Here is a 27,889-nt window from a genome sequence, read left to right on the forward strand (position 1 = left end):
TAGGAGTCAAAAGTTAAGCAAACTGTTATGTTCCCTTTACATTTGACTTCCAGCCCTACAGTTTGGATAGTTTATGTTCATTAATAATCCCTTCGTGCGTTCATACCAGGGGGGCAGTCGGACAGATATTTTGTGAAGCCACTAAGGAAATCGGGATTTCCTGAAAGTTCATATAATGGCCTGTTGTGGCTGTCATTGGGCCAAAAAAAACCCATAGCCCCATAGAAGTCCATGTATTTGGGCCCAACTTCACCTAGACTGTATTACCTTAATAAACATGGTCATGAATACTTTCTGCTTCCAGTCACTAGTTTAAAGTCTAATTTCTAATGTCATAATATTCTTTTTGGAAAATTATGGTCCCATTTATAAAAAAGAAATCCATATAGTCGCGTATGTTCTGAGGGGCGTGGCTACCGTTACAGTCTATGAACGGGATCCCCCACCCACTCGAGTCAAAATAAAAACCAACGGAGAAGAAGGGGGGAAGTCCCGCCTCGTTGTCTGGGCCAGCCAATGGCCAGCTGGGCCCAAACGGATCTAGAAAGATGGCGATGTACAATTCAAGGACTGACAGGCTTCATTTTAAGTTCATGTTAGACCCGCGGAACGCTTTGTCCATATTTTTTACAGTCTATGGTTCATACGCCTTCACCTACAGTCCACAAATAGAAACAACGGACAGGTTTCCTGAAAGGTCAACCGTCCGGTCAAGACCAGTACTTGTTCTCAAGTTAAGAAACAATAAACACACTCAGTAAAGTCAGTGACCCATGAGTCCCATGGCACATCCATCAATAGGTTCCATAACCTCTCAGATAAACAATAAACACACTCAGTAAAGTCAGTGACCCATGACACATCCATCAATAGGTTCCATAACCTCTCAGATCTGGGTAAAAAAAAGAAAATGAGTGGGAGATATTTATAACCATTCGACAGGGAGCGACAGACATTCTGGGCAAGTTAATTCCACCACACTTCAGATGGTGTTTTCACCATTCGACCATTTCCATGCACATTTTTCTGTCCACACCTGGCCGTCTGTGGATACAAACCGTGTCCTTGTTGTGTTGTCACGGTGACCGTTTTGGCATGGCCTCTTTGGACCACCACAGAGTCCACGGGTGAGTGCATAGCTGGAGCTGAGCGGTAACTAGGCAACAAGTGACCGGTGTAATCCATGGGAATGAGTGCTTTTGTTTGAGGCGTTTGTCAATCATTTACATGGTTGTTGTACCACCCGTGTGTGTGTGTGTGTGTGTGTGTGTGTGTGTGTGTGTGTGTGTGTGTGTGTGTGTGCATACGCGCGCGCTTGTCTCCAAGTCCATTGCACATCATCTGTGTCTACTATGTTTGTGCCAGCTGTAGTTCTTCCAGACCATGTTTGCCCAGAGTGTACCTGGCCAAGTCCTTCCTGGTCACCAGACCAACCACCTTGAGAAGAAGAGGGGGGAAAAATACAATCATCTTCCTCAACATACCAGTTGTAGTATCACCTGTAGTAAGATGCACACAACTACTATGTGCGCGCGCACACACACACACACACACACACACACACACACACACACACACACACACTCACAACATGTATATCTGATGCATGAGACTTGTTTACTGATGCAAGCTCGCAATGCATTTCCAATGGGAGTCACATGGTTTGACATAACATTTTTGTTGTATGGGGGAGGGGGGCAGTCGAAACACAGCCAAAAGCTGTACAAACAAACCATGTGACTTCCATTGGAAATGCATTGGGGCGGCCATGACACTTACCCTTTGTTTACATCTAGCATGCATCAATGGATGCACACACACACACACACGACTCGCAGTTACTTACCCTGTTCTCGTCATCCACAACCACTAGATGTCTCAGTCCCAGAGCTCTGAACAGCTTGAACACGCGAGGCAGAGATGTCTCCTAAAACACACACACACACACACCAGAAAAGTGGTGTTTACCCTTGCCCATTAATTATTTCAAGGAGCCAACAGAGTTCTTGTTTCTACACAACAAATGTTTTTTAGTTTACCGAATGGGTTCCCAGACTAGTATGTATATACTGTACACCTAATGGGAGAGAATAAGGTGTATACATGTCCGCAAGTAATTGTGGAACAGTGTAAGGTGTGTGTGCGTGTGTGTGTGTGTGTGTGTGTGTGTGTGTGTGTGTACCAGTGGTACAGTGTAAGGTGTGTGTGTGTGTGTGTGTGTGTACCTGTGGTACAGTGTAAGGTGTGCCTTTATTACATCTCGGCTGAATTACTGTAACGCCCTCTACCTTGGAGCCAGTCAGTCCTCCCTTGCTCGGCTCCAGTTAATTCAGAACGCGACTGCCCGACTTCTAACTGGCACGCGTAAGAGAGAGCATATAACTCCCATCCTCGCCTCTCTCCACTGGCTGCCAGTGAACCTTAGAATCAAGTTCAAGGTTCTGCTTTTTACTTTTAAAGCTCTAAGTGGTCTCGCCCCTCCATACCTCTCCGAGCTCCTCCACCCCTACTCTCCTGCCCGCTCCCTCAGGTCAGCTGACCTGATGCTGCTAGAGGTCCCGAGGGCGAAGCGGAAGCTTAGAGGGGACAGAGCCTTTTCATTCGCTGCCCCCAAGCTCTGGAACGACCTTCCCCTGCAAATTAGGCAGGCCCCCTCTCTGGCCATTTTTAAAACCTCGCTTAAAACACACTTTTATGCTTTGGCTTTTAACACAGCATGAGACCTCTGTTCCTGAACTAGCCTCCCCCCCTCCTTTTCTTGTTTTGTGTGTTGTCTTTGTATTCTGTGTTTTTAGTCTATGTGTTTACTTACTGTTTTACCTATGTACTGTACAGCACTTTGTGGCAGCTATGGTTGTTTTAAATGTGCTTTATAAATAAAGTTGAGTTGAGTGTGTGTGTGTGTGTGTGTGTGTGTGTGTGTGTGTGTGTGTGTGTGTGTGTGTGTGTGTGTGTGTGTGTGTGTGTGTGAACCTGTGGTACAGTGTAAGGTGTGTGTGTGTGTGTGTGTGTACCTGTGGTACAGTGTAAGGTGTGTGTGTGTGTGTGTGTGTGTGTGTGTGTGTGTGTGTGAACCTGTGGTACAGTGTAAGGTGTGTGTGTGTGTGTGTGTGTGTGTGTACCTGTGGTACAGTGTAAGGTGTGTGTGTGTGTACCTGTGGTACAGTGTAAGGTGTGTGTGTGTGTGTGTGTGTGTGTGTGTACCTGTGGTACAGTGTAAGGTGTGTGTGTGTGTGTGTGTGTGTGTGTGTGTGTACCTGTGGTACAGTGTAAGGTGTGTGTGTGTGTGTGTGTGTGTGTGAGTGTGTACCTGTGGTACAGTGTAAGGTGTGTGTGTGTGTGTGTGTGTGTGTGTGTGTGTGAGTACCTGTGGTACAGTGTAAGGTGTGTGTGTGTGTGTGTGTGAGTACCTGTGGTACAGTGTAAGGTGTGTGTGTGTGTGTGTGAGTACCTGTGGTACAGTGTAAGGTGTGTGTGTGTGTGTGTGTGTGTGAGTGTGTACCTGTGGTACAGTGTAAGGTGTGTGTGTGTGTGTGTGTGTGTGTGTGTGTGAGTACCTGTGGTACAGTGTAAGGTGTGTGTGTGTGTGTGTGTGTGAGTACCTGTGGTACAGTGTAAGGTGTGTGTGTGTGTGTGTGAGTACCTGTGGTACAGTGTAAGGTGTGTGTGTGTGTGTGTGTGTGTGTGTACCTGTGGTACAGTGTAAGGTGTGTGTGTGTGTGTGTGTGTGTGAGTACCTGTGGTACAGTGTAAGGTGTGTGTGTGTGTGTGTGTGTGTGTGTGTGTGAGTACCTGTGGTACAGTGTAAGGTGTGTGTGTGTGTGTGTGTGTGTGTGTGTGTGTGTGTGTGAACCTGTGGTACAGTGTAAGGTGTGTGTGTGTGTGTGTGTGTGAGTACCTGTGGTACAGTGTAAGGTGTGTGTGTGTGTGTGTGTGTGTGTGAACCTGTGGTACAGTGTAAGGTGTGTGTGTGTGTGTGTGTGTGTGTGTGTGTGTGAACCTGTGGTACAGTGTAAGGTGTGTGTGTGTGTGTGTGTGTGAGTACCTGTGGTACAGTGTACGGCGTAGGGTTCATGAACTCTGTGAGGTCCATCATGCACTCCCTCTCGTCTTGCGAGACGTGGATACTCTGGATGGGGGGGAAGCGGGGGTACGCGTCCCTGAAGTCCTTCAGCTGCAGCTTCCTGTGGGTCAGCCTAGACCGAGCCAGCTCCACAAACACCTGGACACACACACACACACACACACACACAATATATGAAAATATCTGGGGGACGTGTGGACACTCAAATATAACACTAACCCAATGCAGCACAAACGTGATTCAGACAGATTCACACACACACACACACACACACACACACACACACACACACACACACACACACCTCACCTTGTGTTTGAGCAGAACGATGAGCTGAGAGCGAAGGATGAGACCGCAGAGCTTCGCTGGCTGAGAGAGATGAATTATTATATTTTTCACAATGAGACTTAATAATTGTTGGGGGGGGGGGGGGGGGGGGAAAGCAGCTGAAGTGATGAGCGGTATCTACAGTATAGTGAAGAGAGGAGAGTCTGCACACAGGTTTGCTCCAAGGTGTTTGCTTTTTATTCATTCAATACACCATAAATAAGACACAACGTTTCGGCCGTGAACCGCCTTCATCAGGTGATAATCGGCAGTATATGTGACAACTCCCTTTTAAACCATTCTGTCCGGGAACCCATTTTGGTGTCAGCATCATGTTATGCTTTAGCATAACCGAGTGGCGCGCTACGAGCTTGTAGGTCTGCTATTTTTTTTAAATCGAAGAGCGACTGCCATTTTTAGAATCTGATCTCAGGTCAGAATGGGTTAATCAGACCAGTGTGTCCAGTGGAAACCTCGTATGAATCTGATCTCAGGTCAGAATGGGTTAAACCCAGTCGTCACATCACGTGACTGATGACGACTGCATGGGCAGGTGATTCACTAACACCAAAAAGTGACATAATATAAATATGACAATAAATCTACAGTATACCTATATATATATATAGATATATATGTATTGTACTGTACTGTATAAATCTACAGTATACCTCGTCGCTGCCGGTGAGTTGCACGACGACGGGGAAACCGTTGTGATTGGTGGAGGTGTTGCTGAGGACGTCCACGATGGTTCCCACCTTCTCTAGCCTGTTGAAACACGTCACTGGAGAACTCATCACCTCCCTGGAGACGAGAGACCGAGACACGGAACAAAGCCAGATCAAACCTCAAGACTGGGAAATGTAATGGTGGTGTTTTAGGCCGACCGGTTGGGAGAAATCGTGACATTTTTTTATGAGACCATTCGTGTTTCTGGAAGATGCTTCTAAACTTTTTATCTTAAAATAACTAATGACCGAAAATAGCAGATCTACAAGCTCAAGCTCAGTCTGTGGGGCAGCATGCTTTCATGGAAGACTTCTATAGAATCCAAACGACTGAAATCAGTCGTGGCGACTGAGAACTTTAATCCATGCAGAGTGGGCTGGACAATGGGGTGGGCTGGACAATAGGGAAAAAGGGATGGAAGAGTTAGAAAAAGGTGAGCAGACAGAGGAACGAAGATTATGACGAGGAGGAGGATGGTTGGAACTTAATAAAGATGATGGTGTGAAAAGAGAGAATGAAAAGGTGATAGTGAAAGAGGAAGGGATGAAGAGAAATAAACGTTGGAGAGGGAGAAACCAAAACATTATTTGTTCGTCGTCTATGTGAAGTCGACATGTCATTCGTGCCAATCAGAGAAGGCCTTACATCCCTGACCTGCTATGAGCCAATCGGGGCAGTGGTTTACCTTGCCGTCAGCCAATGAGATGTGGCCGGGGCCTCCCAGTGTAGGAAGGGAACACTCTGAAGTTTGATGTGGAGGTCATATATGCCCTGGAACACAAACCGCAAGAGATCACACACACTGGTTGGTCCTCATGTGCATGCGTGTCTGCAAAGCATATTACATAATTAAATAAACAAGTCTGCATATTACTAACTAAATAAACAAGTCTTCTATCAGTAGTACTTAATGGTGAGTGTGTGTGTGTGTGTGTGTGTGTGTGTGTGTGTGTGTGTGTGTGTGTTTTGTACAAGCATGAGGCTGTATGTCAAACAAAGCATTTTTTTCCCCAGCTGAAACGCAAGGGGCTCTCCTAAAAACGCCACCAGTCCAGAGTTGAAAATATGTCTGTAAAAATATATATATTTTTACGTTGCACTGTAAACACGCAACGCTCCTATTGGAAAACAATTCTAAAGATATGCCGTGCTCGGGAAGAAATGCCTTGGCAGAGCAGACACACTCAGAGCCTCGTGCCCTCGGCTCACCTCCACAAAGTAGTCTCCTACGATAGATACAGTCTCTAGTCTCCTACGATAGATACAGTCTATACTCTATAGTCTCCTACGATAGATACAGTCTCACCTCCACAAAGTAGTCTCCTACGATAGATACAGTCTCTAGTCTCCTACGATAGATACAGTCTATACTCTATAGTCTCCTACGATAGATACAGTCTCACCTCCACAAAGTAGTCTCCTACGATCTTGGCCGTCATGAGGACGAGCATGATGGGGAGACCGTAGGTGACGTTTCCTGTGGCCTCCACCATGATGACGGTCAAACTGAGGGTCATCCTCACAATGCCCCCTGCAGGGCGAAAGGCAGCATTACAAGCTAATACATATATACATCATATCCCATTTTGACCCGAGATCAGATTCTAAAAATGTCTTCTACGTCTTCGACAAGTTTCTGAAAAAGCTATGTTTCCATGTCAGTCGTTCTTTGATTTAAAAAAAATACTGACCTACAAGCTCGTAGCGCGCCACTCGGTGGCGTGCTATGAGCTTGTAGGTCTGCTATTTTTCAATAGCTAAAGCATAACATAATGCTAACACCAAAAGGGGTTCCCGCCCAAAATGGGATATACATATGCATCAGTGGCATGGCCAGATTATTTATCACTGCATAGATATTAGTCTGGAACTTTGGTGTGGAAGATTTATTTCCAAGGGGCGGTTACAAACTGATTCCAACGTCACAGCAAAACAACAAAAAGTCACTTTGAACAGTGGACTCTGGGGTGAGTGAAATGCAAGTCAAACTGAGGAGTGCCAGACCAATCTCCCCAGGGATTTATTTATTATTTATACAGTAAATGATAAAAGTACTGTACTGAGTACAGGACACATAATCCAGTCTTTATTCCTGTGAAAGGCATTTAGGCCTGACCTCAAAATGTATTTATTTTCTGAAAAACCTCATGTTTCTATATCAGTGGTTCTCAATATTTCATGTCAAGGACCCCCAAAAATATATGAAATTGGCCGCTGACCCCCATCTGAAAATGTGTTGTTTCAGGAACCACCTCCCAGAAGCAAAGATTTGAGTTAAAAACGTTCGCTCTGAAAGAGTATATATTCAAAGCTTTGCACCACATGTTCATGATTTTTAAAAAATAGCAGACATACAAGCTCATAGCGCGCGCTTGTAGGTCTGCTATTTATAGCTAAATTATAACATAATGTTTTAAAACACCAAAAGGAGTTCCTGCCCCAAAATGGGTTAAGCAAATCAGTCAAATAATATAGAACCCGAAAACCAGTGAATATAGTACAAGTCTAGACTCAGTCTGAATCACATGCCTGGTCCAAAGTGGCCATGGCAGCGTCATCCCTTCATCCCGTTTACATTAGCCATCAAACATGATGTCAAGCCCGAGTCGTACATAATTATGAGTTGTGAGCTCGTAGTTGTAGATGTAGCTACTTTTAACATGTGACACTATGACTATCACATGACAGACTATAAATGAATACTGCAATATGGTGAAACTCACCAAGCTGTGATGCAGCTCCAATCAAGGCATATTTGCCAGGGTCCGCCCAAATCTAAAACGCACAAACAAATTAATGTAAAACAAGTTAACAACAGTTGAGCAAATGTTTACGCGAGTGAGGATGAGACTAAAAAGTAAAAACATGTCTTGGCCCAAACAAAATGGTACATACAAATTACAATGACATTATAGTATCTATCATTCACTTGTATGTATTTTAACTTCATGAAATTATAATGGCATATCAAGAGAGAGAGAGAGTGTGTGTGTGTGTGTGTGTGTGTGTGTGTGTGTGTGTCACACGTGCATGCAAGTGTGTGTCCGCGGCTGCGCAAGTCCGTTTATGGCCAGATTAGAGGAGTGAGATTTGATTCTGTATTTTGCCCACAAGGGCCCCCCCTTACATCCAACAGCAAAGCGTGTCATATTTTCTTCTGTACCACAGGTACTGTACTACACACACACACACACACACACACACACACACACACTCACAGAGTCTGAGGGGCTGATGGCGGCCAGCAGTATTCCAAACAGCCTCCCCCAGGCTGCTCCTATCAGGAGGGAGGGAATGAAGACTCCTGCGGACACGGTCAGCCCGTACGTCCAGCAGGCCAGGAAGAAGTAGGTGAGAGTGAACATGCCCAGCGTCAGAGGGTTGTACGTACCTGTGGGGGGGACGAGAGAGAACACACAATGCAGAGGGTTAGGGTCAGAGGGTTGTACGTACCTGGGGGGACGAGAGAGAACACACAATGCAGAGGGAATCACACTCGCAGCCCCTGTGTGGATGTGTGCCTGATCAGCATGATCAGAGGTGAACGGGTCGGGAAAAGTGTAAAGGCTCATACATAGTCTGGATCTTCGGTGGTGAGGTGACCACCGAACTACAACATGACGTCACGAGCCGCGGTGAAGAGCAAACCACCGCCACCGCTCCAGCCCTTCTCTCTGTTTTTTCTCACCACCGCTATTATTTCAGGTGATGGAGGGATGTGTGTAAGAAACCACTGTTATTTCAGCTCCGGTGGTCAGCTCATCACTGGAGCGGTGGTCACCTCATCACCGAGAATCCAGACTATGAATGAGCCTTAAGGGTCGAGAAAAAGGAGGGAATAAAGAGCGAGATGAGAAATTGATATGAACCGATTTGTGTAAAAATAATTCAGGTAATTTACATCCATAATTCAGACCAGCAAATCTTTATGATATTAATCTTTTTTGAAAAGGTTTAAATATCTTTCCATTGTGGAGCTGGTTTGTTGAATAGAGACAGAGAGACATGCGAGTTGTACAGCATGAACCTGACCAAATTGTAATGAGGTTCTTGGAAGAAAAATGAAGGCACACTGGAGGAGTGAAAGAAATGTTACAAAACATGAGAAAGTGTTTCTGAAGTGAATGCTACACACTAAATTGAAGGGGGGGGGGGATAGCAACCTGGGAAAGTATTTATGTTGCATCCTCCAGGGATGCATTTTTTTGTTGTTGCAAAATTCCAATTATTTTAATATGGCACTTTCTCGCGAAACGATGGAAAATGACCAATTTCTCCTTAAAAGAGGTAGGGTAAGTGATATATGTATTTGTTATAGAATTAAATAGCTCTATAGTCCAATAGTCCTAATTTATATAGTGTTTGTTCAGTATATATATACACACATACAAACACATCATCGTCCATTACCTGGCTGGTTATGGAAGAGACTCCGGACACTTCTCTCAGGGGTGTTGAAGAAGGCCGTCGCCATAGAGTTGTACTCTCCATCTGCACAGAACAACTGTTAATGGCAGGCGGGGAGAAAAAGAGTCAATGAGAGAAGCAACAAAAATAAAACACTGTATTGATAACATAAATGGTAAATGGTGCATTTATATAGTGCCTTTATCCAAGGCGCTTTACATAGATTGTGCATTACATTCACCCATTCACACACACATTCATACACCGATGGCGGCAGAAACCATGCAAGGCACCAACCAGCACATCGGGAGCAATTAGGGGTTCAGTGTCTTGCTCAAGGACACTTCGACAGTACACTAACTCTGGGGGAGCCCGGGTTCCAACTGGCAACCTTGCGGTTACCATCCAGCCACTCTACCCCTGAGCCACGGCCGCCCTAACATTGGCCAGTAATATGATTTCCAGTGTGTGTAGTGTGTGTGTCTGTGACGTGTGTGTGTGTGACGTGTGTGTGTGAGTGTGTGTGTGAGTGTGTGTGTGTGTGTGCGCGCACCTGCAGAGGGTACTCCTCGGAGTGGTCTGGTCCCAGCGGCTGACAGTGTGTGTGTGTGTGTGTGTGTGTGTGTGTGTGTGTGTGTGTGTGTGTGTCTGTGACGTGTGTGTGTGACGTGTGTGTGTGTGTGTGTGCGTGCGAGCACCTGCAGAGGGTACTCCTCGGAGTGGTCTGGTCCCAGCGGCTGACAGTCATTGGAGAAGTAGATCATGGCAAAGGACACGGTTGCCGTGACGGCAGCGACCAGCATGGCCTCCATCACCTGGAGACAGGGCCGGTGCACGTATCTGGAAGGAGAAGAAAATGGCAACGCCAGAGTGTCGTTTCACACGTTGCTCCTGAAAACGTCCATGGCTGGCTGTTGCGGACCTGCCACTGCCAACGTGAGTGGTGCTCAAGTTCCTCTTTCCACTTTAGTTGGTCGTCAAAACAAAACACTACTCAAGTGTTCCAGGGTGATTCTACTCTGACGCCCCTTATTTAACCCATTGTGGACGGGAATTTTAACTAAGCATTATGTTATACTTTAGCTATTGAAAAATAGCAATTTACAAGCTGACATAGTACTCGTAGGTCTGCTATTATTTTTGTTATCGTAAAAATGCGGCACAAAATCTTTTAATATATATTCTTTCAGAGAGAACATTTTTTTTATTTCGACTTATTTCGGCCTAAATGGGTTAAATGAATATTTTAGTGATAATCATGTCCCCAAATCAGGAAGTAAGAGAGTCTGTTCAGAGTTAAACATACGGCGCCAAATGTCTTGCACAGTACCATATATAGGTCATAGATAAGTCTATGGATAACACACACACAGCCACAAAGTCTGAGATCCCATGTGGATTCTCAAGATCCACCAGCAGCGGTTCCCTATGGAGACACAAAGGAGACTATTTGTGTCCCCACAGGGAAGCACTGCTGGTCATCAACTTATTATTGGCTTATGAATACGGAAAAGAATAATAATAATATTTTTTTGGGTGATTGTCCTCCCACACGCAGGACTGTGTTCTGATGCAGTGGTTATTGTTAGCAACTTCGCATACTAGAGCATTGACTCATGCTGGTATAAATATGTTGGTAAAGCATGATGAAAACGTATCGTTGGTTACTTCCGTAATGTGTCTTTATGTTCATGGCTTTGTTGGTGTGGAATTGGGTGTTATTCTTGCTGGACGCTTGTGGTGTAATAATGCATGCTACCGAACAATTTCCTATGTCACGCACACAATTGGATTAATCACAACACAGTACAGAACTCCGACAAACCAACATCATTGTCCTACAGCGTCACAGATGACAAATGTGCTTTGTTTTAACATTTTAAGTATTAGGAACTTGTCTCGGGCACTGAACGGTTCACCCGTTCCAAAAACGACGCTATAAGCCTTACCGTATCCTGAATATGGTCAGCCAGTAGTTTAAGACATTGAACAGGGCTCCCAGCAATCCACCTGCCGGATAAATGCATTGTTATTCAAATCTGTTCACACAACACAAGTAGAGCACATAAAAGAGCAGAATGAATCATGAATAGTATTGACCAAAAAAAAAAAAAAAAGGCACAGACGTTTTAGGGAAATTCCTCTTAGGACTTTTCCCTATGGAGGTGTGGTAGTCTCCACTGGCACTGCCGTTTTATTCTGTCCTAGCAAATACTTTACATGAACCCTGCAGTGTGTCATTGTCATGTGTCATTCTAACACACTCTAATCTGGGTGAGGTAGAAGTGAACATGAGGTTGAATGCATTTAACATATACAGAAGTTGAACACGGCAGGGTGGGTGAGCTGGACTGAGGCGCAGAGAAGCTGTCATAATGGCGGACATATGCGCCTCCTGGTGTCATAAGTAATGATGGAAGACTAGTAGTGGTGCTAGGAGTGACTATGACCTTTGCGGAAGACAGGCTTTTCCTATGTAAACCTTGTTCGCTGCTATTCCATCAGTTTAGTGATGGCCCATGCCTGCATGTCCGTGAAGAAATAGATTTGCTATTTGACTCTGTACTTAGGTTTATGTCTCTCTACTGCAGAACACCGTCGCCTGCTTGCGGTCTGAGCTTTTCCACCTGCAATCCTAACTCCCGATAAGATCTAGCACTAATATTAGAGAGGAGGGTTTTTACCTATGGCTCCCATAACGATGAAAATGGGAATCTCATAGAGGTTATAGGCCACACTCTGAAACAGAAAAACAGATGTTATTTAACCTCCTAAACTGAAACATGTTTCACTCACTGATCTCTTTTCTAGACTGTCACTAGTCTTTGGGTACATTTTGAAGAATGATAAATCATGAATAATTATTCAGAGAAATAGCCAGCTGAATTATAAACATAATACAGTGAACAGTACAGCATGTATTAAATCATTAAGCTGTATTATAGAGGCTCTCACATCACTCTCAAAGCGGCCAAAGTTGATGAGACCAGGGCTGGACAGGTCACCTGGCTTTTCATGGTAGATACTCAGGAAGAAGTTCAGAGTGAAGGTGGAGATCATGGAGGCAAAGAACTGGAGAGAGAGAGAGAGAGAGAGAGAGAGAGAGAGAGTAGAAAAAAAGATATGTAAAGGCGCTTTCACATCCAAAGATCGCTTAGAAGAAAGTCCGGATCAGGGACCAAATGTTTACATTTTTGCATTTTGATTTTGGTCCATCTAGCAGGACTAAAGTAAAGCGAACCAAATGACGTGGTCATACAGGCCAAATTGATCTACTGATATTTCTATGGACAATTACTTCACTGCCAAACTACAACAGAAGCTTGTTGTGAACCACACACACACACAGTCTTGCCAAGCCGTTAAAAATGTGCTGGCTCATACAGGGAGAAAAGAGTCTATACTATAGGATAAAGTTAACGTTTATATTGCAGCTAATGAAGAACAATCAGCTGTCATATCAATAGTGATTCCCGTAAGAAAGACATGCTTTACACAACTGACGACGGCAATTTTGGTTAATTTCCTATATTTGGTCCTCTATAAAGTCCCTGTCCGACTGCGTTAACACCCGCACAGGCGCACAGTGGTTTGTTTGGAAATTAACAGAGGTCGGCATTTTCAGTTCTCGTTCCCGTTCACACCAGCCGGACCATGGTCCCTTTTAAACGAAGCAAACAGTCCTGCTGTGAAAGCAGCCCTAAGAAAGAAAGAGTCGACTCTGCCCCAACTTCTCCTCTCCTCTCTTCTCCACCCGTTTCAAGCCTGCTGCTCTTTTCTTCCAGTGGTATTAGCCTACCATCCTCTATGTCATCCTCTGATTTAGTGAGAACAGGCCACTTCCATCTTCTAATTAATCTATCAGTGAGAACAGACCACTTGCAATTAATTAATACATCCTCTTCCTTCCTTTCGGTATTCCCTGTCCTCCATGTCAGCATCTGGTTAACACCTATTCCCGGGTCTATTCCAGTGGTTCTCATGGATATGAGGATATTGCAAGTGGGGCCCCAAATAATTGTCAAAACATTCAGTCATTAACCCATTCTGACCGGGCACCCATTTTGGTGTTAGCATCATGTTATGCTTTACCTATTGAAAAATAGCAGATCTACAAGCTCATATCGCGCCACCGAGTGGCGCGATACGAGCTTGTAGGTCTGCTATTTTTGAAAAATTCGAAGAACGACTGACATTTTTCGAATCTGATCTCAGGTCAGAATGGGTTCATCAGACCAGTGTGTGTCCAGTGGAAACCTCGTATGAATCTGATCTCAGGTCAGAATGGGTTAAAGTACTCACTATCCTCCATGTGAGCATCTGGTTCCAGAAAGAAGCTCCTTCCTCCAGGGAGAACAAAACACCACCTGCATGGGACACAAGCATCACCACGGTGGAATGGAATACACAACCACATTTTATATGATAATAAGATCTGCCAGTATGTAAGTAGTGTGTGTGTGTGTGTGTGTGTGTGTGTGTGTGTGTGTGTGTGTGTGTTTGTGTTTTACCGACAGGTGCTCCAAAGGCAGCAGAAACACCAGCAGCAGCTCCGGCAGATACAAAATCTCTTTTCTCTGTGTCCCTCCGAAAATATTCAAATATCTAAAAACACACATGTACACGTTAGTAAACTACTAAACTTACAGAAACACATTCCACGTGGATAAATGCCTTATTATAGTCCCCAAAAACGTGTGCATTACACAGTGCAAATCTCTCAAGGTGATATGTTTTTTTTTTTATCTAACATGAACAGTTTCAGTCTCAGCTGCAATTAAGTCACTTAATTAAAACACATTGACACACACACAGAGTACCTTGAAGTCTCTTTTCAGAGAGGTGCTTCTACCCTGAGAGACCCCTGCAGCTACAACAGCACCAGAGTGAATCATGGGACCTTCCTGAGGAATTGTGGGACAAACAAGCAGACCAAAATAATTTCCATCAATACTACCTTAAGTATAGGAAAGACACCATATTGTTATGGAATGTGGTCTCTTCAGGGACTAATGAGCGACATTTCCCTGAACAGCATGACAGCACACCATTTCCTTTCATCACACCTGTGACTAGAACATGCAATGCTTACCTTTCCCACTGCCAGGCCTCCAGCCACAGAACAGATCACACCAAACACTTTAACCAGCAGGGTCTATGGAACATGCACACACACAGAGCATGAATGCAATTTCTATCTGTTCATTGTGTGCGTAGCTGTGTGTGTGTGTGTGTGTGTGTGTGTGTGTGTGTGTGTGTGTGTGTGTGTGTGTGTGTGTGCGTGTGCGTGCTAGAGCTAGGCTACAGGTGCAATCTACCTGTGTTTATCTTCGGCAGCCTAGGACATGTACATAGTTTGGTTGTAAGAGGCTTCCAACAACTTGGGATGCTAAAAAAAGCAGCTAAACGTATTGCAAAACATTTGTGCAATCTCTTCCACTATCGGTAGCAGCCGCCAAATATGGTGAAGACGCTGTTCCTTGTACCCCTGAAGGGTGTGTGGGTATTTGTCCGGGATTTGCTGATTGCACTCTGTACAGCACCTTGTAAATATAATTGTGTCCTTGTATTGTATCTCTTATGTGGACATAAATAAATGATTAAAGTGTGTGTGTGTGTGTGTGTGTGTGTGTGTGTGTGTGTGTGTGTGTGTTACCTTGAGTCGTACGACCCTGGGAACCTTCACTCCATTCAGGTAGCATTTTATCTGCGGTATACCACTCCCTGCTGCAATTGGCTAAAGCAGGGAGAGGGAGCAGAGAGACCACATGAGGGGGAGGAGTTGCATATAAATATACTGCATACAGGAGTTATGTGCAATTAATTGTATACAAATGGGTGACAAATTAAAAGAAAAAACCAGCATAGTGTCTTAGTAAAGTGTTGGTCCACCACGCCACGGGCAGTCAGAATACGACTAGGAACAAATGCTACACGTCTATTGAACTCAACTGAAGGAACGGAACACCATTGGCATTTTTGATAGTGGTGGACTGGTCGAAAGAGCTATCAAACATGTTTGATTCACATAATTGTCTTACTCATTAGACATCAATCCATTAGGCCCTGTGCAGTGTGGATGGGGTCCTGTCATCCAGGATGAGACCACTCCCCATCACGATAGAAATGGTTCATTTATTTCCATAAAAGGCCATAAGGGTACAAGTAGTGTGGAAGATCCACCAGACCCACACAGGGGCACAGGGTCAAGCAGTCCCCTGGTGCAGTGGTTTTCAACCAGTGGTCCCTGAGGCAGTTCCAGGTGGTCCTCAGCTAAATGATGGAGAGTTGGTAACCAAATGGACTCTTATTAGATCTTTAACTCTTGAGTAAAATTATTGTTAAACACCTGCATTACTTAATTTACAAGTAATGCCGTTGGCTCTCCTAATGGTGCCAACTTCAATACAGCATGGGATTGTGGACAAAATCTTATCCAACGACGACAAAATATCCATACGTTTTGGGTCTGAGAGGCTAAATCTCATCAAATGGTTAGGTGGTCCATGGCTAGAATGCTGAATAAACAATAGGCCTTGATGTGAAAATGGTTGAAAACCCTTGTGTATGACACACTCATTCACTTCGGTACGTGCATTTGTCTTTGTAATGTAATGAGGGAACCCCTACAATCAACATTCGTCTTCATGTAGATGTTGGCAGATTGATCTTGCAGACGGCCAAATTAACGTCCTACTCTTTTACAGTTTGAAACTAATAAGACAGAGGTGACGGAATGAATTAGCAACTTTATATTGTATTTGTACTTCATTGATTAAATCAATAACTTCTATTATTAAACCCCATGCCTATACACAATTTCAACTTCAAACGGGGGTTGTTCCAATCGATTACAAAAAAAAGTCAAAGTTATCCCTTTCCATACATTTACGGAGACTTTATAAGAATTATCAATTTCAGTGAGTTTTTCCTAAAATATTGGAAAAACTGGTATATAAAGCATTGCACCACTTTCAATGTTTTGCATTTTATTGCATCATACATTATGCCTGTATGGAAGCATTTGTTATAGTTGGGAGGGAATTCATGAAAATCAATCAATCAATGATTTGATTTTTGGTGTGGTGTTAGGTACAGTATGGACATAAGGTTTTCAAAAACCATCGCAAAAGAGTTGGGCTCGCCTCGCCCCCTAGTGGTCCGTTTGCAATGAATCCAATATTAGATAGCTCAGTACAGGGTTGAAACACAAAATTGCTTTTTTTATATTACTATTGGGTATGCTACATAACATACTAAAAATGTAGGGAAAAAAATACTTCTGGAAAGGCATCATTTTCAAGATTAAAATGCCTCTCTGGTTACTGACTCAGTTTACAGTCGAAAGGTTTTTCTCCTGTGTGGATACGCTGGCATGACTTTAGGTGAATTAACTGACTGAAACTCTTGTCACAATGTTTACAGTGGTAGGGTTTTTCTCCAGTGTGGATACACTGGTGTATTGTCAGGTCACCTGAAAATACACCAGCGTATTTCAGTCAGTCATATAGTTTTTCTCCTGTGTGGATACGCTGGTGAATTTTCAGGTTGCTTGACTGACTGAAACTCTTGTCACACTGTTTACAGTGGTATAGTTTTTCTCCTGTGTGGATACGCTGGTGTGACTTCAGGTGAATTAACCGACTGAAACTCTTGTCACAATGTTTGCAGTGGTAGGGTTTTTCTCCCGTGTGGATACGCTGGTGTGACTTCAGGTGACTTGACTGACTGAAACTCTTGTCACAATGTTTGCAGTGGTAGGGTTTTTCTCCCGTGTGGATACGCTGGTGTGACTTCAGGTGACTTGACTGATTGAAACTCTTGTGACAATGTTTACAGCAGTAGGGTTTTTCTCCAGTGTGAATACGCTGGTGTATCTTCAAGTTCGTTAAAAAACTGAAACTCTTGTCACACTGTTTACAGTGGAAAGGTTTTTCTCCCGTGTGGATACGCTGGTGTATTTTCAAACCATCAACTTGACTAAACCTCTTGTCACATTGTTTACAGAGGTACGGTCTTTCTCCCGTGTGGATACGTTTGTGTATTTTCAGGTTGCATGAATGACTGAAACTCTTGTCACACTGTTCACAGTGGTATAGTTTTTCTCCCGTGTGGATAAGCTGGTGTGACTTCCGGTGACTTAACATACTGAAACTCTTGTCACAATGTTTACAGTGGTATGGTCTTTCTCCTGTGTGGATACGCTGGTGTGTTTTTAGTTGACTTGGCTGACTGAAACTCTTGTTACACTGTTTACAGTGGAATGGTTTTTCTCCAGTGTGGATACGCAGGTGTGTCTCCAGGAGACATAAAGCATGGAAATTCTTGTCACAATATTTACAGATGTGGGGTTTCCTCCCTTTATAAGTTGTCCGATGAGTCGTCACTTCTCCTGGCTGATTTATAGTCTTGGTAAGCTGTTGATGACAGTGCGATCTTGGTTGGTTCGTGTCTTCTTGTTTCTGGCTGTTAAGAGAACTGCTGATCGTCCGACAGGCGGCTGAGGGGATCTGGCCTTTGCTCTGCATTTGGCAGTCCAGGTCATTGTGGCCCGTCTTTGCGTATTCATGAAGGTAGACCTGAGAATTTAAGCCATATGGACGCCGAGTAAAGCTAACCTGATTCTGGGGAGACCTCATACCTTACAGGAGTAGTGTTTAATTCGCAGGAAAGGCTGCTATGCATCAACTGTGATGGGATTGAGTATAGGTGTTTTGTAGCCTGTTGTTCACTCACTCACTATTTAAAAAATCTTGCAGACAAAAAACTGGTTCTAAATGAAGTTTTCACACTTTATATTCAGGGCTCAGGGCTGACCTCACACACAATCTAAACCATCACCATGCATGACCAACAACACCACTTTGTTCAGGCGCCACTGCAGTTTGTGCATGTGTCCAGCATTTGGTACAATCTTAAAATGCTGTTTCAAACGTCGGGGTCAGGGACCACCAGGGATCCAAACGGACCTTTGCGGTTCTGTAACTCGGAGTGTACAAATGGAATCAAATGGACGCTTATTAGTAACAGGAGTGCATAATCCTGCTCCAGTGCTGATTCTGCGTTCACACGGGCAGATGCAAAAATTCACAGCATATTTGTCGCTTTGTATCTGAAGTTGAAGCCAGTTCATCTCATTTGTAGCTTTGTAACTTTTGACTTTTCATGTCACTGGCTTACATTGCCCGTGTGAACCCTCCATGACACTTAGTTTCAATGAATAAGCTTGACCATTATCATAGGGTTGTTGTGATCACTAAACAATGGCAGTACTATAAGAGCTGGGGACACAAACTCAAATGATCAGGTCAATGTGTTCATTGTGTTGTCATTGATGATTGGTTTGAAAGCTGAACACTTTGAGGCTTAGCCAGTTATCAGCTGTGATCAAAGGCAGAAGATAAAAACAGAGAAGCAATGCTTTTGGAACAATAATGCTTAGGGCCGATTCATACTCCTATTTTAGAGCCGAATAAAAGTCGGTTCGGCTCTGTAGAGCCTACAATTTGACGTCATTTGAGGTTCGGGGGGGCGGGTACCGTCCTAAAGTCGGCTCTTCGGTGCTACTGAAAATTTCTGACGAGCCGAAATCATTTCGGCACTACAGCGCCGAAACAGGAGTATGAATCGGCCCTTAGTTTATACTTTAACGTATCATGAAGTAAATAGGCTTAACCACTTCAGTGTCTCACATTCACTGGACAGCCGGGAACTTAAAATGCCTATAAACTCGGATTTAATATGTAAAGAAATCTTGACAATTATGCTTTTCCAGAAGTTATTTTTCATTTATTTAGCATACCCAATAGTAACATAATTCAGTGAAATTCTCTTCTATCAATTATTTGGTGTTTCTATCTAATATTGGATTCATTGCAAACAGACCACTAGGGGTTGAGCCAAAATAGTTTCCGATTGTTTTAGAAAAACCCAAATGCCGAATGCCAAAAACTTGTCACCAAGTGCACAATCTTAATGATTTCGGATGAATTCCTTCCCAGCTACTATACTTCTCGACTCAATTATTCGGGGGATTCCTTTAACTTGCCACTCCTCTGTAGCCACAAATGACATGAAAATCACATCCCTGTTTAGAACATTTCTGTGTGTCTGTCTTACCTCAAAGAAGGCAACTAGGATGGCTCCCACCATGACAAAAGAAGAATTGAGAACAGCCCATAGGATGAGAGAGATGGACAGGCCACCCACTTCTGTAAACTTCTCAATGTCTGGAGGGGTCAAAGGTCAAGGTACTACCTCACAGAGTATGGAATCATGCAGTTGGGACTGGGAGGCTGACTTACCTAATGACCAATAGTCATATATATATAAATAAAGACATTTGCATTGTGCGCTTGTAGAGCTGCTATTTTCATTAGTTTGGTTCCCAAGCAAACATTTAATCTCTCTTTGGGGTCTCGTGTGTGTGTGTGTGTGTGTGTGTGTGTGTGTGTGTGTGTGTGTGTGTGTGTGTAAAAGTACAATAACATGGACATAGTATTTTTGGAGGCCGACAGCGCAAAAGGTTGAGAACCCCTGCACTACATACTAGTGACTAGAATACAGTTATGATCAATCAAGCATAATCTTACACATCTCGATGGAAAATGCATACCAAGTTAGTGGTACACATGATAGGGAATTAAATCTATAATGGTCTACAGTTCTTCACAGATTCACAGATTCAAGATAAATAGACAATGGCGTCCACTGTAATGCTCTCCCTTGGTATGAACCGTGGAGAGGACGGTCAGTTTGTTCGGCTTAACCAAGCGAGCTGATTGGACAAAGAGGCTTTTCATAAAGTTCTCAAACTCTGCCCGAACCCGACCAGGCCCGACCCTACCCGGCGTTTTAGGGCCGGGCCGGGCCCAAAAAATATGCTAATTAGTCGGGCCGGGCCGAGCCTCGGGCTCTGAGATTTTCCGCAATTTAAAAGAATACTGAGCCCAAAATGTCACACTGACCGACGTGACCTTCAAATAACGAACATATTAAATAACATTACTCTGTTCAGGGACCCCGTCGAGACGACTCGCAACTCGTCTTCGGGTCCTGAGACAGTTGAGAAACGCCGCGTTAAAAAAAGTATTTAAGGATGCTCTGTTTGACCACTTGGTACTTGACTCCAGCCAGCTCCTCCACGGCAATGTCTATAAAGCAGGCAATGAGACCCGTCAGGAACCCAATCAGACCGCACACCACCCAGCGACTGATCTCCAGACAGCGGAAACCCTAGGAGGGAGAGAGAGATGGCGTGAGGGAGAGATTGTGTGATGGAAGGAATGTGCGTGGAGGGGGTTAGAATGAGAGAGTACAAGGGCATAAGAAAAACAAGAAAAAGGGGTATAAAAGAACACGCACGTGGAACATGTGTAAACACGTAGTTAATGTCCCCTGTTACAAGAAGGTAAATAAAATATAGTAAGGAACTAAATGAAACGTAAACTCCAGTTAAAATAAGTTGTAATAAGAAAACTCCTGTACACTACAGGAATATACATTATACACCGTGTTACCACTTACAATGTAGCTCATTCTCCTCTCCTCCTCCAGGAACAGCTGGTTCTCACTGTTATCATAGTCCAGACTCTGGAACGATTTACAATAAAGGCATTTAGCAGGATTTCACTGACTTATGTAGAGCGACTTACAATAAGCAAGGTAAACACATAACACGAACAATATAGACAGTGTAGTGCCTTGAAAGTGTACTACAACAGGTAAACAATGGACCTAGTAATAACATGATGCCATCTAAATTACATTCTTAACATTGTGGCACAGAAAAACATGCACATTCGCACACAGAGAACATTCAATAACAATTGTGATTTATATATCTTTTCCAAAATTCCATAATTACTTAAATTGTGTAGTTCTGCAGACTGCAATTCTACAAGTCAGGCCCTGGTTGGCTCAAACAATTAATGCCTTGACCACATAACCAGTGAACCACAGCATCCTGTATTTGATCTGTGGTTTAGGACTTGTGTTACATGCCTTCTCCTCTCAGTTCCTCGCCATCTGTCATATTCACACAGCGGCCATTTAATTTTAACATCACATTCTGGTGGTGGGTGGGAAACCCCAACATGATGAGGCTGTCACCTCATCAGGCCAAAACAGCCATCAGGCCAAAACCCCAAACGGCTGCTGTGAGAATAATGGTCAGCTGTCAACTCCTCACTTTACCGATTCAAAATATAGCAAAGACAACATGAATGAGGCCTATTTCTTTGTTTACCTCGTATTTGAGCGAGAGCAGCTTCTCATTGTGAGGGATCTCTTTGGGGCGTCCCCTCAGCGAGTCCTGAAAGAAGGGAATCAAGAGTACAACGGTAATACATAGAAACACTGATCTATGAGCACTGGCCTATGGAAGACCAGGGAGAGAAGAGAAAGTCATCGAAGTCGCAGAAATCAAAGTGAAGGTACAGCAAGAGTGAAGCCTATATTTTTACTTCGCCGTATGACAATGTCACTTGCAGAATATAGCAGATATATAAGCTCACAACACGTCATGACGGCGTATAAATGAAGCCTAAAGGACTTCATACTCCAGTTTGAGGTGATAAGGTGACCACCCGGTAGTTACTAAAAACAGAGATATGTGTTTGGGTGAGCGCCTGAGCGGTGAATCGCTTTCCACTGCGGTGTGACATCATGTTGTAGTATTCGGTGGTCACCTTATCACCTAAAACTAGAGTATGAATAGGCCTTCAGTGTAGCAGTGTAGCAGCTGGTCATGAATAACAATATGACTGGGCCATACAGTTTTCAGCGGTCCTATACTCAGTCCTACTGAGCTGCAGTATGCAAGAATATTTCCTGTCACCACTAGCATTCATTTAGTCAGAGCTTGCGCTCTCCAAACAAGAGTTTACTGAGGTGTACCTTATCTTTTATTTATTTTTTTATCACCATGTTCAATCACTGCACTTCTGTTTCGTTATGTGCAACCACAATTTCTCTAGAGACAGCAGAGAATGTATAATTACATTTTCATTTGAATAAAAATAATAAATAAATAAATCTATAAATTCATGACCATGGCGATTACACCAAGCATAGCTTTCTGAGATTTACAGACTGCAGCTCTAAGGGTCTGTGCAGTAAAAGCAGAAAAGGCATTTAGGTCAATGAGGCGATTTTACACAACCGAGCCATATAAAACCACCGTGACGAGTCCACAACATAATGTGACACCAGTGTTCCCACTTTATTTTATAGACGGGGCAGAAAGGCCACTGACATAGCAGCACTTGGACCAAGTAACGAGACAACTCAAATAAAATCAAATGTGAAATAAAATTCTTATGAACAGGATTATAGTTTCTGGCTGTGTTGAACTATAAGTCCAGCCCGTTCACGTGACTGATCGGGGAAACACTGGCGCACAAAAGTCCAGCAAGGCAATCTCCTTACAAGCACACAAGACGGCAACGGTAGGCTAGAATGAGCATGCAGGGAACTAAACGGGCATGAGCACATGCATGCTCTGAGACGGTGCAATTCATATCGTCATGCACGGGATAGTATCATGCACGGGAACAAAATGTACAATATCATATCAATACAAGTAATATTAAAGCTAGGTAATTCCCAACCGTTGCCAGCTGGTGGCAGCAGTGAGTTCGTCCTCCTGCTCCCATCTGGTCTCTCTCGGGCAGAGACAATGTACTACAACAAAATCGGATCGGAGCGATATACGGCCATATGCGGCCGCTAGGGGCGGGATCAACACGAGACTGGTGACGTATTGTAGCTGTGCCACGGCGCAAATGTAAACACAAGCTAACAAGACTACAATTATTATGGAGATATCATATTTTTGTCCCGCTGCTTCCGGTTCATGGTTTCTGCTTGAGCGAGACCAGATCAAGGTAGGAGGAGAGAACTTGTGAACTCAACATCTGGTGGAGTCAGGTTCAGTTGAGGCGGCTTAGTGCTGAATCTAATAGTGTTTGAAGGCCAATGCAAGTCATCTTACAGCCAACAGAGACTCAAGCTGCATTCTTCTTTTAATGTAGTCTAAGGAACAGGATTTAAAGTCATACTGTGTATCATTCATTTTAGTAGTCTTTATAGCGAAGCCTATTGTAGCTCCGCTGTCTTTATATTATTTGTCTATAAGTTCCACTCAGAAAGAATGCTCCCGGGTCCTAGCACCAGAGGATATTTTGGAAAGCAAAAACCAGTTAGAAACTGTAAAATATAAATACACATTTACAGTGTATATATCATTTGGCAAGTGTCTGGGGCCGATACTCGCAAATGAAAGTACAGGGACAGACAATAGGCTAACAGGAAATGGGGAGAGAGATGTGGGGGATGACATGCAGTAAAGGCCGTCGGGATCGGGAGTCGAACCTGCGGCACACTGCCAGACTGGATTACCAGGCAAGGTGCCTGGACCGCTGAGCCACGGCCCAGTGGTTGTAACAGTGTTTGTTTATGTAATTGTGAATAATATACCAGTGAAAGATCAAAAATAGCTTTTGTTTAATTGAAAACGTTACACAGTATGACAACATTATTGAAACATTTTAATCTTTTTGGGAGACTAGTGAATCAAGCTCTGTGTTTAATGTAGCTAAAGTACAAGCCAACATCACATACATTCTAATTTCTTCCAAATAGCCTACTTGTTATGGGCAGGGACCAGTTTTGATAAGCCAGTCTTTGGTACCATACCCAAACAAAGAATCGATTTTAAGATTATTTTATTCACCTTTAAATCCCTCAACGGCCTGGCCCCCCCATATATGGCCGAACTCATTCATCAATACTACCCCACCAGAGCTCTGAGGTCTGCGGACCAGTCATTGCTGACCGTGCCAACATCACGCACCCTCAGAACAAGAGGTGACCGCGCCTTTGCGGTGGCAGCCCCTAAGCTCTGGAACAACCTCCCCCCCCATATTAGAACTGCTCAATCAATTAACATCTTCAAATCATCTTCTCAAAACGCACCTTTTTTCCCTGGCTTTTAATGTGAACTGATTTTAACCTTTTTAGGCACTGTATAGTATTTGAATTTGTTATTGTTGTCTTTTGTTGTGAAGCACTTTGGTCAACTTCGGTTGTTTTATACGTGCTATTTAATAAAGATTGATTGATTGATTGATACCCTGATTTGGAAGAATCAGTACTGAGGACTTTTCATGCATGGTCAACTATCATTCATCTTGCGCGATGAGTCATGCTTGAAACCATCAGACTGGAGTATTTTATTTTCCACCCTCGTGCCTTTAAAACACAGGGGATGAGTCAACTTTACTGCTACTCTCTTCTTGTCCATTAACTATTTTTGACAGGGGGACGGGAGCATTCGAACATGGGGCTAAATACATATATTTTTACAACATTTTAGGGCGATTTCTTTATTATTATTTTCTATAGTCCTACTAGACCCCAAACAATTACATCTGGCCACAAAAGATCACAGGATCTATTGACTGCGAAGGTGGAGGTGACAAACTGACTTATTGAGCCTACAACACACAGTATGGCATCCCCCTTGTACACCCCTTCACATTCAGTAGATCCCGTGATCTTGTGTGGCCAGATTTTCCTGGGGTCTAGTAGGACTACAGAAAATAAAAAAATCACCATAAAATGTTGTAAAAAAATTATTTAGGAAAAAAATAACAATCACTGTTTACTTTCTCTAATAACAATCTAAAACAAGAACCTTGGTTGGAAAAAAACTAAAGTTGTCCTGTTTTATTTTATTGAACAGTAACTGGCTGAACTGAAATTAGAGGTCTTTAGTCATTACAGAGGCCTACTATTAAGTACTATACAACATAAATCAGCTTACACATAATTACAAGCCAGGTCGGTCTTGCTGTATAAGGCTGCTCAAATAATCTTGTGCAACAATAAAAGAGCTGCTATCGTTGAAATAATGCTAAAGTATAACATTGCTTGGACACACTTCCTCGAATATTTTCATGCTGGTACGCCTGAAATGAGGGAAGCATCCGTGTCATTTTAGATCGTATATGTCGGCTGTTAAAGAATTGCACACATACAAACTCACAGGGCGTCACTTTGTGCTCCACTGCGTGCTTGTACATCTGCTATTTCTTAAAGTTTTTTTAAAAATCTTGAAAGTGTGAGAACTAATGATTTAGAAGGTACAGAATTTGGAAAATCGGCCTCAGGTCTTAAGTTACTCTTAACCCATTCTGTACGGGAACCTTTGGTGTTTTAACTAAGCATGTCATACTTTAGCTATTGCTACGAGCTTGTAGGTCTGCTATTTTTGAAAAATCGTAAAAATGCGGCACAAATCTTTGAATATATAAATATTCTTTCAGAGCGAACGTTTTTCTTATTTCGACGTCAGGCCTAAATGGGTTTTAATGGGTTACTAATCGTGATCATAATATCCAGAGGAATGCTATTGCCATACCAACCTATTTGTCAGTTGCATACTGCAGGCACTGTGACTGGACTTTATTTCTTCCCGGCTGCCTAACGAAATAGCCCTTTGAGCTGTAAATCCAATGTCCACACCGCTTTACTGGTGTAATTCACCACAATTGGTGGAACATACAAAAAATACTGAAAAATAGTGCCTGGCACACTTTCTTAGAGGCTCGTGTAGACTGATTTAAGGCTGTTTATCCTGAATCAACTGCAATAAATGACATTACGATTTCGGATGTAAAAAGGGATGCACATGAAGGTTCTTTGAGGGAGATGACGTGATTGGTACACAGACAGAACGGAGATGGAGACAGCGGATCCGGACATTAGACTTTACCTCATCTGATGTCATCTCCTCCTCCAAATCCACCGTGCTGAGTCTGCCTATGTGAAATAAACTGCCTCCTCCAGGCAGCTAACAGACCAAAGACATTACACACCTAAGCAAAATGACATGTATATGGCTATGTGTAGCACTTTGCAAGTTAACATTTAAACGGTCATCATTGCCATAGTGCTACACTGCTACTAAGAATGGATCGTTGGGGCAAAGGGTTTAAATGTACAAGTAGGGGACACATTTGGGCTTAAGTGATTATGTTATACTAATGGCCATGATACTGTGAACCACAGGATGTGGGTCATTAGCCTGGACTATTTGATTACATGTTGACTGCCTGACTGTACTGTGTCTGTGAAGGAGGAAGCGGGTATTAACACAATTTGTTGCACTGCTGGTTCACTACTTTAATGTCTGCCGTTACTTCCTGTATTTTGTACCTGAGTAGTAACAATCTGACAGTTTTCAATTTTATTTGTACTCCCAAATGCCTCGAGGAACCTATAGTTGTAGTTTTGCAACTGTTCCTCCTCATGCTGTTTGCATGCGTGCTCTGTGTTGGGTTTGCTCATACAATAGTTACATGCATGCCTTGGAAAACTCAAAACCAATGCTGGACAGCTAGGGCAATGCCATGGAATCAAATTAGTCAAATAAATTCATAAAATGCAGCATTTTCTTCTGCTGTGTCAAAACACATGACACAGCCTTTTCATCCAAGTCTATCGTTACATTACATGTCAGTCAACTCAGACAGCTCAGCTGGTATGCTAACTCTAGCTAGCCAACGCGCTAACGTTACCTGTCTGGAGTATCGGGGCTGTTCAGAACCGTTAAGGAGCGGTGTCCCTTCCCCGGTCGCCCCGGACTCGTCAGTTCGGCTGGACCACGACACTTTCTTGGTGATGTTGGCCATGGCAGCCTCCGATAGAGTACAACTCTCACAACCCGTGCAATAATTAGTCAAATGCAACTGTTGTAGCTAACTAACTCCTAGTATTCTCTCAGCTCCCCATGACCAACACAAGTTACACAACATCAGCGGTCTCGTGACGCTTAGTATGGGACGGATCCGGACGGATCCCATGCGTGGCCAAAAATGTTTGACGTGGACTTCTGGGTGTTGTAGTTTCTAGTTGTAGGCCAAGACAGCAGCCCTATTTCCCTTGATAATTCTTAAAAACCTTGTGAAAAATTGCAACTAAAACGTCAAGCATAATAAAGAAGTGCAGATAGGCAGTTAGATATGTAATACATCATTTATAATTTATGTAATACATATTTAATTATTTATATCTTATATGAATGATATCACAAACCCAAATATAATATTATACATTTTGTTTTAAGTACCAACAGATAGCCTTGGATGGATGCTGTCATAGATTTATTTGATCTATACTGAGATTTATGTATCAGTCAGTAAATTATGAAATAAATCTTTGACAGTCTTGATCCAAGGCTAATATTATGTTATAAACATCATACACAAGAAATAAATCATGGCCTGAATTATAATTTGATTTAGAGGTTCATTTCAACATGAAAAATTATAAAGCAAA

The 27,889-nt window shown here is 43.2% G+C and overlaps 1 protein-coding gene across 2 annotated transcripts; it reads right to left on the reverse strand.

The window, feature by feature from the left end:
• Positions 1-178: 178 nt before the first annotated feature.
• clcn7 (chloride channel 7) lies at positions 179-27,371 on the reverse strand. Of its 2 annotated transcripts, XM_080776341.1 has the most exons (25): positions 27,130-27,371; positions 26,325-26,402; positions 21,795-21,860; positions 21,074-21,139; positions 20,650-20,782; positions 19,667-19,776; positions 15,204-15,284; positions 14,640-14,702; positions 14,368-14,451; positions 14,059-14,152; positions 13,850-13,914; positions 12,503-12,619; positions 12,232-12,286; positions 11,497-11,557; positions 10,246-10,387; positions 9,551-9,644; positions 8,359-8,531; positions 7,864-7,915; positions 6,544-6,671; positions 5,826-5,911; positions 5,083-5,215; positions 4,394-4,453; positions 4,046-4,222; positions 1,847-1,927; positions 179-1,437 (listed from the first exon to the last, which is right to left on the reverse strand). In XM_080776341.1, exons 1-25 carry the CDS (start codon positions 27,241-27,243, stop codon positions 1,351-1,353), a joined length of 2,400 nt encoding a protein of 799 aa, XP_080632467.1. In that variant the 5' UTR covers positions 27,244-27,371; the 3' UTR covers positions 179-1,350. The 2 variants fall into 2 exon arrangements, with proteins under 2 accessions (XP_080632467.1, XP_080632468.1); XM_080776342.1 differs by lacking the exon at positions 26,325-26,402.
• Between the last annotated feature and the right edge of the window lie 518 nt (positions 27,372-27,889).

Source organism: Protomyctophum bolini, assembly GCF_963924005.1.
Source record: "Protomyctophum bolini genome assembly, chromosome: 11".
NCBI lineage: Eukaryota > Metazoa > Chordata > Actinopteri > Myctophiformes > Myctophidae > Protomyctophum > Protomyctophum bolini.